At 38.6% G+C, this 15,785-nt stretch overlaps 1 protein-coding gene across 1 annotated transcript; it reads right to left on the bottom strand.

Moving 5' to 3' along the window:
* Positions 1–186: 186 nt before the first annotated feature.
* Positions 187–2,897, bottom strand: LOC130947348 (B3 domain-containing protein LOC_Os12g40080-like). Its single transcript, XM_057876026.1, has 6 exons — positions 2,706–2,897; positions 1,435–2,001; positions 1,054–1,333; positions 875–961; positions 668–738; positions 187–563 (listed from the first exon to the last, which is right to left on the bottom strand). The coding sequence occupies exons 1-6, from the start codon at positions 2,775–2,777 to the stop codon at positions 318–320; spliced, it is 1,323 nt and encodes a 440-aa protein (XP_057732009.1). The 5' UTR covers positions 2,778–2,897; the 3' UTR covers positions 187–317.
* Positions 2,898–15,785: the final 12,888 nt, after the last annotated feature.

Raw genomic sequence — 15,785 nt, 5'->3', positions numbered from 1 at the left:
CAAATAGCAAAAGATAACATTCATAATCATCCCATTTTTTCTAATAAGACAAAATTATCCTTTTAGCTTGTGGCTTATGCTCAAACAGTTGGCCATGTCTTAAGCACTCTTTTGTAATATCCCATCATTCAAATTATTGTTAGGAGAATGTGATATATTTGGTTGATATGAGTTTAAGCTCCAAGATTCAATTCATTATTCTTAAACAGAGATCAGTGTCTATTTACAAGATAAAAATAAATTTAAAAAAATAAAAGAAAAAGGAAAATAAAGAAATAAGATTTGTACACTAAGTATTACTGACTAGTAATTAGAATTCAGTTGATGCAATTTAAAATTCTAACATCAAATACAAAGTTCTCCCTATCTATCAGCTGAAAGGTGCATTCATCTGCTTCCTTAAGATTACAATCCTTAACAAATTTGGGCCATCCCGAAGATAATCTGGCATAGCAATGATGTGGATAATAGTCTAGCTTAATCTCCCATATTCTGTTCCCAATCTGCAGTGTCAAAGCTTTTGCCTTTTGTAGATATTTTTTGGCAAAGCCATAAGGTATGTGCTGCATTATTCACCAAATTCAACAGAGTCAGCATGACACAGCAGCTATAATAGTAATTAAGCACAAGATGTTACTCTAATTCATCCTACCGCAGTACTTTTCACCTGACTTTGCTTTAAGGTGATAGTGAACTGATCTTCAGTCCATTTGCTGGCACGTCCGCGACGTTTGTAATCTGAAACAACAACAATTAGACCGGTTTACATGACAGTAAGTACACTTGACTTGACAGTGAAAAATTTATCTAACACAAAGTCCATAGTAAAAATTGGGAAAGAGTGAAGGATTAAGCAGAATAATAAAGACATTACTTTTTGAGTATTCTTTTGAAGTTCCTTCATGGCCCCTTTCAGCAAAACTGTTTCTAACATTGGTTTGGTTGCTTTGGTTTGCTCCATCTCCATAAGCATGCAACGGAAAAGCATAACAACAAGTATAAGGTAATGCAATTTCATATAATATCAAAGAAATTCTATTGTTATTCTGCTACCTTGAGATGGAATATTGGTTGATTCTTGCGTGGCACGGTAGATAATAACTCTAAATGAAAGTCCTTCGGAATTTCTAGTTTTCTCAAAAACACAAACATCATTTAGTTTCAGGTTGTTGTCCCTTACAAATTGCTTCCAACCCGTAGTAAGCATTATCTGTCCATTACTATCATGCTTCGAGATCTTAGCATGCCATGGTCTACTCTCATCGGTAACCCAGAGACTGAGAAACTCATTCTCCTTTCTTTCTTCTTCTGTTACATAATCTTCTGCTCTGAACTGCCATTAAAAATTATACTCTCTTTAGCACAAAATTCTCAATTGTAGAAACAAGTTGAGACAAAGATGAGAAACCATATTATGTAAATTGTTATGGTTACCAGAAGATAGTTATTGATGTACGCTGGTCTCATTCTGCGATAGAACCAAGGATTCAGAGAACTGAAGGCCCAGGCTCTCTCCAAAGCACTACTACTTTCAGCATGTTTTGGTGCCTCCACGTTGTTAGAAGCCTCAGATTTTGAGAAGATTCTCCTTCCATCTCTGTCTCTTGGCCTTGCATTATGAGAACATGCATTGAATCTAGCTTCTTCTTCTGTGTTGGTTCTTCTCTTCTTAGGAGAATTTCGCAACAGAGAGTTTGGCCTTTTAGAGTTACCACTCCCTTCAGCTTCAAGAGTTCCATTCAACAAAGGATACTCCCTTTCCAAGCCACTCCGACCGAGTATTATAACATTGAACCGTGACTTTCCTTCATACTTGAACATCAAAACCTGCTCCTTTTCCAAAGAATAAAACTCTGCAAATTTCTTCCAACCTTGAACAAAGCAAACATCAGCATCACGCTTTTCCCAGTCCATCTTCCATTCGGAACCATTAGGAAGCACAAGTAATACCGGGCTTGATATTCCTTGCCAATGTTCACTTACAAAACTTCTGCGAATCCTCTGTTACAAGCTTATTGTCAATATAGTCTTTCATAAGCATTCAACAATACTAACATAGAAATGTTATTTGAACATTGACGCCATAATGACATTACTCATACTAATTACATGGTGATAGGGAAACCAAAACACCCTTGGTATCCAAATTCAAAGTAACAAAGAAAGTTTAAAATACAAAAACAAATAATTAAATGGGCTTGAATATGATCCATGCATAAATTAAACAAAAATGTTATATGTACACAAAGAATAGCCAGCAAATCCAACTCCATGCATAAATACATGTATGTATACATGTGTTGTTTAACTATACATATTTTGTAGGATAGCTGGCATGATTGCACAAAATATTATCATGATTCATGAATTGAAAAAAGAACAAGCCTTGATTTTATCCTTACTATTCATTCATATGATTCATACAATTATAATATGAATCATTCTAGTATGACTATGTTACAATGACTATGGTAACTATGGTGTTTCAAAAACGCTTTGTGTTGCTTAAAGAAAAGGTTACCAAAATCTAAAAAAAAAATGTAAGTTTAATTTTAACAATACTCGCATAGTGACCATAACCACCATACACACCATAGCATAGTCATACTAGAATCAACTATATCATATATCATAATACTACACATACAATTATACAATCATAAATAATAATGCAGAGATATAAGAGAAGAAGAAGACTGGAGTACCAATTCACCATTTTGAAGGCTGGTTTCATTAACAATCTGGAAAAAGTGAATGGGGCCTGGTGGAGATGACATTGCTTGATGAAGCAGCTGGTTCTTAACTCGAGTGCCTTAAGGATAATGTGATTATGATCAAAGTGCAAAACCAATGCGTTATAAATATGGAAACTTTGGAAGTTCTTAATTACGGCGAAGTAATTGCGGTAAGATTCCGCAATTCTGAAACCCTTGAATTCTTGAAAGTAGAGGTAAACCAAACGAAATGCTTATGATCAAGTTACAAAGAGTCAAAAGAGTCACAAAGTGTCTACAATTTTGACCAAGCTAGCCCATCAGAAACTGGATAATTAACTATTTATTATTTATTTGTAGGATGATTACTAAAATTTTAAAAAGAAAATTGATTTTTATCTAGATAAATATGAAAATAAATAATTTCAAGATAAGTTTTAAGTTTTAACTGCTCGTATATTTTCTCTCTTCGTTAACTGGTTTTCTTTTCTCTCTATTTTTTTTGGCGACTTTTCTCTCTATTTATTTATTCAGGTGGATTAGAGATGGGACAAAAAAATTCCTGTGAAATAATTATATTTATATAAATTGATTTAATATTATTTCTGTTTCAAATTATTATTAGCAACGGTATTTTATGATACCAAAATGTAGGACTTGTGGCTCTTATTAGTCTCTTCACTAAGATTTAGTTTAGATAAACAGTTTAACTAATTTTTTTTTTTAAAAAATTTAAATAATAAATATTTATATTAAAAATAATTTATAAGTAAATTAATTTAGATTTAATTTTTAAATTTTAAAAGTATTTATTTAAAACAATGATAAAAAAATTTATTATGAAAAAAATATTTTTTTATAAACACTTAAATAATTTTTTAAAAAATTATAATTTAATTTTAAAAATTATATCAGATATTAATATTATTATTTTTTATAAATTAAAAAATAAAAAAATAACTTCTAAAATTTGCCTAACGAGCCCAAATACCAAAATGGGGATTTGTTACATCCCTTATTAAATCAACATTCAATAGTTGAAATTTAAATATAAGTTTAATTATTTTTAAAGATAATTTAAGATCAATCGTTATATATCATATATTGTCATGATTAAATAAGTTATTATCATATTATACACATTTTTATCATGATTAAAATCATAATTTTTTTTTTAATTTTTTAAGATAGATATCAATATCAATTTGTCAAAAATTATAATTAATTTAAAATTATATTACAATAATTAAAAATTAAAATTATTGATAATTAACATAATTATATATTAAATACTGATTTGATGTATAATTATAAAAAAATTATTGACAATTAACATAATTATGTATTAAATACAAATTTGATATATAATGATTGACAATTAAAGCTAAAATTGAATTTGTTAACTAATTAAAGCTAGGTAAACAATGTTTGATAATTATTTTACCATTTAATGATTATTATTATTATTATCAATTGATATCAATATAAATGGGTTACCTTTGACATAACAATTTGTCACTAATAAAATTATTGCATAATGAATGATAATTAGAATTGTATCAATATAATTAAGTATTATTCATTAAATACTAATTATAATATAATTATAATAAGGACCACTTCGATAAAGACATTAAAATGTATTTTTTTAAGACGTTTACATGTGTCATGATATTATTGGACATCTTTATTAAACCGGTTAATAATTTATTTTTTAATAAACCAAAATAAAATCGGTTTATTATAGCAACAATAATAAACCTAATTGTCCGCATTATAATTATTAGACTCGATTTGATCCGATCAGGTGGTTTGGACATGTGAGAAAAAGACCGATAGAACATCCAGTCAAGAGAATGGATGAGATGGAAGATGGACAAAGGGCGAAAGGTAGAGGAAGACCTAAGAAGACCATCCAGGAGGTGGTCAAACGAGATCTACATGTAAACGGTCTCTCTGTAGACATGATACATGACAGAGCACAATGGCGTCGTTTGATTCATGTAGCCGACCCCACTTAGTGGGACAAGGCTTTGTTATTGTTGTTGTTGTAAACCGAATCATGTTTAAATTTTTTTGATAAAAAGACAAATATTTTTCTGATTTTTGTTTGAAAAAAAATGATCCAGTGGGTTATGTAAATTGATCGGTTCTACTGGATATGATAACAATTGGGTTTATTGTTATTGTTTTAAAAAAATCGATTTTATTCTAATTTGTCAAGAAATTTAAAAATAACCGATTCATTAATACGTCCAATAATAATGCGACACATAAGGTTTTTACAAAAAGACATTTTACGCATCTTTATAGGAATATCCTCCAATTTAGGAGAGAGAATAATTCTTTCATTTAAAAGAAAAAAAAAGAGTTTATACAAAAATTGACACCTTGTATTTTTTTTTTTACCAAAGATAGAATACTCGAACCTACAACCTCTTAATTGAGTATGGAGAGACACCTTGTATTATTAGTTGAAAAAAAATCCAATTTTAATATCTACTTAATATACTAAAACTGAGTTTTTCCCCAACTAATAAGGGTGACGTGTCGATCTCTCGTGAGTCCGTTTTTCCTCCAAAACGAATGAAATTTTTTTTCTATTCTAAATTATTTTATAAAAAATACCTCTATTATAATTATATTATTATATTATTGTTCATACCCTGGCCCAATAATAAAGGCCCAGGTCCAAATAAAAGGCTTAGTCCAGAGGATTGAGCCTTGCTGAGCACCAACCTTCGCACTAAGAAGTCGGTGTTAACCCCGACTTACTCTAAAGAAGTCGGAACTGAGAATAGCTGGCAGATAAACACTCATTCAAATGAGTAACTGCCCCTAAAATCTCTCTAACTACTTCATCGAGCCATATCTTAACCTCCCTAAGATAATGGGACGGTTAACACCCTAAAAATATGGCACTACTCCAACGGTGGTTATTGGCTCACCACTATAAATACACTGACTCCCCTCAGGTATCTCTAAGCCCAATACTCTCTAGACCTGCTCACATCCTTGCTGACTTAGGTATCGGAGTGTTTTTGCAGGTACCACCCCCCATTCACTCACGTACACAAGTCGGAAGGAGGCTCCGGCGTGCAAACCAGCTCGGAGACTACCGTCCGCAGACGATTGGGCCAACTAGCGCCATTCATTCTATTAATCTCCGGTTACCCACCGTAACATTGGCGCCGTTGCCGGGGACCCGAGAGATCATCCATCGATGACAGACAGATCCCACGAAGAAGGTCATGTGGAGACAGATTCTGAGCAAGAGAATCTGGACACAGGCAATAACGATGTGGACTTCGTCCTCCACCAGAAAATCGATAATCAGCACAGAGAAGGCACCTCCAGAGTAAAGAACCCGAAGGTAAACTCCTCAGAAGGGCGCGAGTCAGAAAAAGAAAGACCACCCCATGTAACTGAACTCATGGGATTAGTCCACAGCCGCCTGGAACAGTTAGAACAAGAGCGGGAACGACAAAAGGAAACTGAAAAGAACCTAAAAGAGGAGATGGAACGACGAAAAGAGTTAGAAAGAAAACTCTTAAAGTTAGAATCCTCCCTCAAAGGTCGCAACTCCCGTAACGAACAAGAAGAGCCGCCCTTAGGTGGGGAGGATCCTTTCAGCGAGGACATAATAAGAGCAAAAGTTCCGAGAAACTTCAAAAGCCCAGATATGGACCTCTATGACGGAACCACGGATCCAAAGCATCACCTGAGCAACTTCAAAAGTTGGATATACCTAGCCGATGCTTCCGACGCTACGCGATGCAAAGCCTTCCCGACCACTTTATCGAAGGCGGCGATGAAGTGGTTCGATAGCCTCCCCCCGAGGTCGGTTACTAGCTTCGAAGACCTCTCAAGGAAGTTTTTGATGAGGTTCTCAATCCAGAAAGACAAAGTGAAACATGCACCGAGCCTTCTGGGAATAAAACAGGAGGTCGGAGAATCTTTACGAGCCTACATGGAAAGGTTCAACAAAGCATGTTTGGAGATTCAGGACCTGCCCACAGAGGCAGTCATAATGGGGTTAGTCAATGGACTCAGAGAAGGTCCCTTCTCACAATCCATATCTAAAAGACACCCCATTTCTCTAAGTGATGTACAGGAGAGAGCTGAAAAGTACATCAACATAGAGGAAAACGCCAAATTAAGAGACTTGAGTTGGCGACCTGGGCCCCCTCCCTCAACAAAAGAGAGGGAAAGGGAAGCCAAGAAAAAGAAAGAACTCGGTCTCGAGAGGCCAAGAAAATATCACTCTTATACTCCCATGAAAGTCTCTATAGTGGATGTATACAGAGAGATTTGTAATACTGAAAGATTGCCACCCCCTAGACCCATTAAAAATAAAAAAGGGGGAAGCCGCAACGATTACTGTGAGTACCATAAAATATATGGTCACTCCACAAATGACTGTTACGACCTTAAAAATGTGATAGAAAAGCTGGCTAGAGAAGGTCGGCTTGATAGATATCTCATAGAAAGGTCGGACGGTCATGGAAAGAGAAAGCGAGACGATATGGAAAGAAGAGACCCACCACCGCAGACACCAGAGAGACATATCCATATGATCTCAGGAGGGTTCGTGGGAGGGGGACTTACCAAATCCTCTCGCAAAAGACATCTCAAAAGAGTCTACCAGGTCGGGGAGGAGTCATCCGTCCTCCCTACCATTTCGTTTACAAAAGAAGATGGGCAAGGAATAATCCTTGGACACGATGATCCAGTAGTAATAACTATGATCCTAGCAAACGCCCATCTCCGCAGAACCCTAGTAGACCAAGGAAGCTCGGCAGATATTCTTTTTAAGCCCGCTTTTGACAAACTAGGGTTAGATGAGAAAGAATTAAGAGCCTACCCTGACACCCTATACGGATTAGGGGACACGCCAATAAAACCACTAGGATTTCTACCCCTTCACACCACTTTTGGAAAAGGGGAAAAATCAAAGACTCTGAGTATAGACTTCATAGTCATTGATGTGGGGTCAGCATATAATGCTTTAATCGGCAGAGCTACCCTCAATCGACTCGGAGCAGTGGTATCCACTCCCCACCTCTGCATAAAATTTCCGACCTCAGCGGGAATAGCAACGGTAAGGGGAGATCAAAAGTTGGCAAGGAAATGCTACAATGAAAGCCTAAATCTGAGAGGAAAGGGCAGAGAAGTTCACACGATAGAGCTCGGTGGCGCAAGGGCCAGAGAAGAGCTGCTACCACAACCGGGAGGAAAAACCGAGGAGATACAGGTCGGTGAAGAGGAAGGAAAAAATACTCATATAGGAGCCAACCTAGGGGAAACCCTAAAACAAGGATTGACTAAGCTCCTAAGAGATAACTCCGACCTCTTTGCCTGGAAGGCCTCAGACATGCCTGGGATAGACCCCGAGCTCATGTCCCACAAACTCTCGGTTTATCCGGGATCCCGACCTGTACAGCAAAGAAGACGCAAGCTCGGCCCAGAACGAGCCCTAATAGTAGAAGAACAAGTACAGGCACTCCTGGAAGTAAGCTTCATCAGAGAAGTCAAGTACCCAACATGGCTAGCCAATGTAGTGCTAGTCAAAAAACAGAATGGCAAATGGAGAATGTGTGTCGACTATACCGACTTAAATAAGGCATGTCCCAAGGACCCTTATCCCCTACCAAATATCGATACCCTAGTGGACTCCAGCTCGGGGTATCAATACTTGTCATTTATGAATGCCTACTCGGGATATAATCAAATCCCGATGTATGAGCCCGACCAGGAGAAAACATCATTCATCACACCCAGAGCTAATTTCTGCTACGTGGTCATGCCATTCGGATTGAAGAATGCAGGAGCCACATATCAAAGGTTGATGAATAAAGTGCTTTCCCCTCACCTGGGGAGTCTAATGGAAGTATACGTCGACGACATGCTGGTAAAAACTAAGAAAGAAGTCAACCTCTTGTCAGATCTCTCTCAAGTCTTTGACACCATAAGGCTGCACGGGATGAGACTAAATCCCACAAAGTGCGCCTTCGCGGTGGAGGCAGGGAAGTTTCTAGGATTTATGCTAACACAAAGAGGGATCGAAGCCAATCCCGATAAGTGTAGAGCCATCCTAGAAATGAAAAGTCCGACTTGTTTGAGAGAAGTCCAGCAGCTGAATGGCCGACTTGCAGCCCTCTCCAGATTTTTGGCAGGATCGGCACTGAAATCCCTTCCACTATTCTCCTTATTAAGAAAGGGATGCCAGTTCGAATGGACTCCTGATTGCGAGGAGGCGTTCCAGGAGTTCAAAAAGTTTTTAAGCCAACCTCCTATTCTAACCCGACCAGTATCTGGAAAAGACCTCGTCCTGTACTTATCCGTAGCGGACAAGGCTGTCTCATCAGCCTTGATAAGAGAAGACGAGGTCGGACAACATCCAGTCTACTTCATCAGTAAAGTTCTACAAGGCCCTGAGCTAAAGTACCACAAACTAGAGAAGTTTGCTTACTCCTTAGTAATAGCCTCACGAAGGCTACGACCTTACTTTCAAGCTCACACAATAAGAGTCCGTACGAACCAACCCATGAAGCAAATCCTCCAAAAGACGGATGTTGCAGGGAGAATGGTTCAATGGGCAATAGAGCTCTCCGAGTTCGACTTAAGATATGAAACTCGGATGGCTATTAAAGCCCAATGCCTCGCCGACTTCGTTGTAGAATACGCAGGGAAACAAGAGGAAAAACCAACTACATGGGAACTCTATGTAGATGGATCCTCCAACAAAACAGGAAGCGGTGCAGGCATAATATTGGTAGATGAAAGAGGAACCCAGATAGAGGTTTCCTTAAAATTTGAATTTCCAGCTTCAAATAATCAGGCAGAATATGAAGCCTTGATCGCTGGATTAAAGCTGGCAGAAGAAGTCGGTGCTACAAAGGTGATGATATACAGCGACTTACAAGTGGTGACCTCCCAGATAAGTGGAGAGTATCAGGCAAAAGACCCAAATATGAAGAGGTACTTGGAGAAAACTCTGGAGCACCTTGGGCGCTTTGCAGAAACCGAGGTCAAACACATAACTCGGGATCTAAACAGCAGAGCGGACGCCCTATCCAAGTTAGCAAGTACCAAACCAGGAGGGAACAACAGAAGCCTGATCCAAGAAACCCTCCAGGAACCCTCAGTAGTAAAAATAGAAGACAAACAAGAAGTACTTGAAGTAGTCGGTTTAAACCTCGGATGGATGAACCCCTTAGTCGAATACATGAAATTCGACATCCTCCCTAAAGAGGAAAAAGAAGCTAAAAAGATCCGAAGGGAAGCACAACACTACACCTTGGTGAGAAATATTCTCTATAGAAGGGGGATATCAACACCACTATTAAAGTGTGTACCGACCTCAAGAACTGCCGAGGTGTTGGAGGAAGTACATAGTGGAATCTGCGAAAACCATCTCGGAGCAAGGTCACTAGCCAGGAAAGTAATCCGAGCTGGATTCTATTGGCCGACCTTCAAGAAAGATGCCACAGAATTTGTGAAAAAGTGTCAACCATGTCAGATACATGCAAATTTCCACGTGGCTCCACCAGAAGAGCTTATCAGTATCACTTCTCCATGGCCTTTTGCAAAATGGGGAATGGATTTGTTAGGTCCTTTTCCCCAAGCGCCAGGACAAGTCAAATACCTGATCGTGGGAATAGATTATTTCACAAAGTGGATAGAAGCAGAACCATTGGCCACCATCACCGCTCAAAGAAGTCGGAGGTTCCTCTACAAAAATATCATCACAAGATATGGGATACCTTATTCCATCACTACGGATAATGGAACCCAATTCACCGATGCTACCTTCAGAAGCTTAGTAGCCAGTATGAAAATCAAACATCAGTTCACCTCGGTGGAGCACCCACAAGCCAATGGGCAAGCCGATGCAGCCAACAAAGTCATACTGGCAGGGCTTAAGAAGAGATTGCAAGAAGCAAAAGGAGCTTGGGCTGAAGAGCTCCCTCAAGTGCTATGGGCTTACAGGACAACGCCTCAATCCGCCACTGGAGAAACACCCTTCCGACTAGTCTATGGTGTGGAGGCAATGATACCAATAGAAATCAATGAGCAAAGCCCAAGGGTAATTCTCCATGACGAGATCGGAAACATACAGGGGCACAAAGAGGAGCTCGACTTGCTCCCCGAAGTCCGAGAAGATGCCCAGATAAGAGAAGCAGCGTTGAAGCAAAGGATGACTACAAGGTACAACAAAAAAGTCATTCGAAGAACATTTGCCCGGACGACTTGGTCTTAATCAGAAACGACATTGGAGTCAACAAATCAGGAGAAGGAAAGCTCGCCGCAAATTGGAAGGGACCATACAAAGTCAATGAAGTTTTAGGAAAAGGTTATTATAAGGTAACCGACCTGAACGGCGCTGAGTTCCCAAGGTCGTGGCATGCTTGTAATATGAAAAGGTACTACAGTTAAAAGCGAACTCTACTCCCTAATGTACTCTTTTCCCAACTTCATGACTTTTTCCCTAAATTAAAGGGTTTTTTTCTGGAGAAGGGTTTTTAACGAGGCATCATAGTAAAGGCTAAGAGAAAATAGGCTATTAAAACCCTTAGTAGCAAGAAGGTACCTCCCCAATTAATAAAGATCTTTTTCATCTATAATATCTCTTATAAAATCCTTTTTTATTTTCTAAGTCTTTCTACGAAACGCGCCGACTTAAGCTCGACAAAACGTGAAAATCCCATGAACCGACCTAGATGGTCGTCAGGATAAAACGACGAGGTACAAGTCGGTGTAAAGAGGTTATATGAGTTGATCGTAAAAAACTCAGGAACAATCCGACTCATAAGTCGAAATGAGAACCCGAGTAGAAAAGCTCGGAAATACTTCGACCCGTAAATCGGAGTGAAGGACCGAGTAGAAGAAAAACGCATCGCAAAAATAACCTAAGTCATAAGAACTCGCTAAAACAAAGTTGAATATAGGGGATAATAAAAAGAGATTGGAAAACCTAGGAAAAAGTTTAAAGGCTGTCCCAAAAGTCCTTAAACAAAAGGCTCAGAAAAACAAACAAGCCAAATGGAAAGGTTTTCAAGAAAAGATCAAGGGGACTTTGGAAAATCAAAAAAGCATACACGCATAAGGTAATCTAAACCCTTATCCAAAAAAGGGTATTCATTTTGTTAACTTAAAAACCCTTATCAAAAAGGGTATTTTTTAAATATTTTGTTTACGGCCTGGGAAGGCCAAAGGAAATTGTTCAAACAACACCACCAACCAAAAATAAATAAAGAGTTTAAAAATGGGGGCCCCACAGGCCGGACCCCCAAATAGCCACAAATCATTTTTTAGGAAGAAGAGTAGACGGATCACCACCACCGGAGTCAGGAGGAGCGCCATCAGAGGCATCCATGGGAGATGAAGAGATAGGAGGATCTACTGAAGAACTCGGAGCGTCTTTAGAACGAGGAGGGGACTCAATAATCCTCTGCCCCCGAGTCTTCAATTCTGACTCGGAAACGATTACGGGGACAGGAGGATCCACAATGGCACCATCAATAACAACTTTGTCAGGATGTAAAGGAGAAAGATCCAAGTCGGGAGCAATAACTCTGACTTGCTCCAGGAAGATCCTCCAAGACTCCTCGGCGCCATCAGCAATAGAGTCCTCCAACTCATCATATGCCTTCCGAGAATTCAGCAGATCAATTCTTCACAGACACAAGATCATTGAATAAACTTTGATAGCTAGCCTGCGCTGTTTTCCTCAAATCCATCTCCATGTTGCATTGGGCCTGCAAAACCTTCCCTTTCTCCCGGAGGGTATCTCTCTCCTCCCTCAGCTTGGCGATTTCCTTCTTCAACTCTCCCTCATGCTCTTGGTATGAACGAAGCCTTCCTTCTAGCTCCTCGACCCTCGAGGTCATCCCTAAAGAGCTGAGAGGAGCCTTCTCAAAAATATCCAAGAGTTTGCCACAGACCCCCGCCGCTTTGAGACTCTCCTCGATCATAGTGGTAAGGTGACTCCGAACGGACATATCATCCATGCTTATACGAGCATGGGGATAGATATTCTTTCAGACGAACGCAAGAGCATCCGCCTTAACCTCACCAGAAGAGCCAGACTCTAAGGTCTTGCGCTTCTTTGGATCAGGGGAAGGTCGGACGACAGGGGGCGGCTGAGAAGGAGTTGAAGAAGAAATCACAATGGGCTTGGAAAGAGTCCCAGCATTCCGAGGAGGAGGAGGAGGAGAGATAACCCTGGCACCACCAGTCCGAGCGCGAGACTTGGCTTTGGCCTCCTGGACTCTCTGGTAAGATTCCTGAGCATTCGTCTTTGCCATTTCTGAAAAAGAAAACAATAGCTAAGGAATCAAACAAGTCGGAATGATCAGTTAACAAGTCGGGAATCTAACAAACAAGAGAAAGCTACCTAGCTGTGCTTGGATAAAGGTCGGAGACCCTTGGAGAAACTTTTTAGTATCCAAGTATGGGGTCCTCCCCCACACTTCTCGGAGGAACCCCACAATGGCAGCCTCTACTTCATCCAGGTCATCCAGACCATATTTCTCACAAGGGGAGGCCTCCAGCCAGTATAAGGGAAAGCGAGGAGAAGAGTTATCATCCAGAAAAAAGGGGTGGTGACCCTCTACAGCTTGCACTTTGAAAAAATAATTTTTGAAGTCATGGAAGGATTCGTCAAAAAGGGTGAAAATTCTCCAACCTTGTATGGCTCGGAAAGACACTCATTGCTGCTTGTTGTTTATCCCACTAAAGGGCTTAGTCATGTGGAAAAGAAAAAAGAAAATCCTCAAAGAGGTTGGAAAGTCCAAAGCGTGACTAATAAATTGATAAATTTTCAGAAAACCCCAAGAATTGGGGTGAAGTTGGGTAGGGGCAACTCGACAGTGGTGCAAAACAGACATCTCAAAATCCAAAAAAGGAAGAAAGACACCCAAACGGGTGATCATACATTCATACATAAAGAAAAAATGAGAGGCCGCCTCATTGGCCCTCCCAAAACAAACCCGGTCTTCTGGACCCGGGACTACCAACTCATACTTTGGCTCGTCATCCTCAGAAACACAAATCCTGTGGTGAGTACGAAGATGAGTAATAAACTCAGCATCGACCAAGGGTTCCTCCCTTAGGACTGTGACATCAACCCATTGAGAAAGAGCTTCTACAGAAGACATTTTTCTAAAAATACGATGAAAACCTACAAAGGAAAAGGAAAAAAGAACAAAACGAGAGTCCCTAAGGGGATACGAAAGCCTACAAGTCACTTCTCCCTCTCCAAAGAAAATAAAAGCATGCAAACACAAAGCATGTCATAAAAGAAAACACTAACCTTTATCCAAAAGCGAAGTTTGGAAGAAGCAGAGGTCTCCAAACGCGAACGAAGCACGAACAAGAAAGAAGAAATTTGAAAAATTGCAGAAACAAAAAAATGAAAGAGAGGGAAAGTATTTATAAATATGCTAAGGGGCATAATGGTAAAAGCGGGGCAGTCATTAATGAGAATGCACCGTTACTAAAGTCTATGCACATCCCTAACGGACACGACGCTTGATTAGACGTAACTGTCAGAACCAAAAAGACACGGAAAAGTCACCTCGGTTTCAGAAAATCACGTCGGTCCTCCAACAAGTCGACTACGACCCCGAGTAAAATACTCGAACCCAAGTCTTATAGAGATCTTGGGCTCAAGTAGGGGCACTGTTCATACCCTGGCCCAATAATAAAGGCCCAGGTCCAAATAAAAGGCCTAGTCCAGAGGATTGAGCCTTGCTGAGCACCAACCTTCGCACTAAGAAGTCGGTGTTAACCCCGACTTACTCTAAAGAAGTCAGAACTGAGAATAGCTGGCAGATAAGCACTCATTCAAATGAGTAACTGCCCCTAAAATCTCTCTAACTACTTCATCGAGCCATATCTTAACCTCCCTAAGATAATGGGACGGTTAACACCCTAAAAATATGGCACTACTCCAACGGTGGTTATTGGCTCACCACTATAAATATACTGACTCCCCTCAGGTATCTCTAAGCCCAATACTATCTAGACCTGCTCACATCCTTGCTGACTTAGGCATGGAGTATTTTTGCAGGTACCACCCCCCATTCACTCACGTACACAAGTCGGAAGGAGGCTCCGGCGTGCAAACCAGCTCGGAGACTACCGTCCGCAGACGATTGGGCCAACTAGCGCCATCCATTCTATTAATCTCCGGTTACCCACCGTAACAATTATAATTAATATTTAATGAATAATATATAATTATACTAATTTAGGAATATATCTTTATTATAATTATATCAAATCAATATTTAATATACTATTAAAGTACTTATCAATTATAATGCGTAATTATTGTACATAATAAAAAATTGCCTTAATAATAAGTAATTTACATATTTATTTTTGTTTTACTAAAGGGGGATGCTCCCATAAACATGCGTAAAACGTCTTTTTGTAAAGACATTTACGTGTCGAATTATTATTGGACGTATTAATGAACCGGTTATTTTTTAATTTTTTAACAAATTAGAATAAAACCGATTTTTTTTATAACAATAACAATAAACCAAATTTTTTTAAGAATTTAATTGTATTTTTAAATTTTTAGGGATTTAAATGTCCGAAAAACAAAAAAGTCAGGAATATAATTGTCTTTTTATCAAAAAATTTAAAGATATTCGGTTTAAATAGTATAATTCGATCGGATCAAATCGAATCTAATAATTATAATGCAGACAATTGGATTTATTATTGTTGCTATAATAAACCGATTTTGTTCTGGTTTATTTTTATTAACCGGTTCAATAATAATGTCCAATAATAACATGACATGTGTAAACGTCTTTAAAAAAAGACATTTTTAATGTCTTTATTAAAGTGGTCTCCTTTACTAAAATCTATAAATACTGTTTTTCTGTGGTATATGAATCTAAATATGAGAGTCAACTCATAATTTTATATTTAGTATTTTTTTACTACTTTATAGAATAAGAATGTATTCTTCGTTTTTTATTGAAGTTGATCCTTTTAAGGTACAATTTATAATTTTTTATAATATTTTTCATATACTCATTCTATTATATT

Source organism: Arachis stenosperma, chromosome 9 (genome assembly GCF_014773155.1).
Source record: "Arachis stenosperma cultivar V10309 chromosome 9, arast.V10309.gnm1.PFL2, whole genome shotgun sequence".
NCBI lineage: Eukaryota > Viridiplantae > Streptophyta > Magnoliopsida > Fabales > Fabaceae > Arachis > Arachis stenosperma.
The sequence above is the reverse complement of the archived record's forward strand: the minus strand, read 5'-3'. Positions and strand labels throughout refer to the sequence as shown.

Excerpts from the sequence above, each read along its gene's own strand:
- LOC130947348 (XM_057876026.1), bottom strand. The coding sequence starts at position 2,777 with ATGTCATCTCCACCAGGCCCCATTCACTTTTTCCAGATTGTTAATGAA. Across the intron at positions 2,002-2,705 it reads GCCTTCAAAATGGTGAATTG|AGGATTCGCAGAAGTTTTGT; the intron begins GTACTCCAGTCT and ends AGCTTGTAACAG. Across the intron at positions 739-874 it reads TTCAAAAGAATACTCAAAAA|ATTACAAACGTCGCGGACGT; the intron begins GTAATGTCTTTA and ends TTGTTGTTTCAG.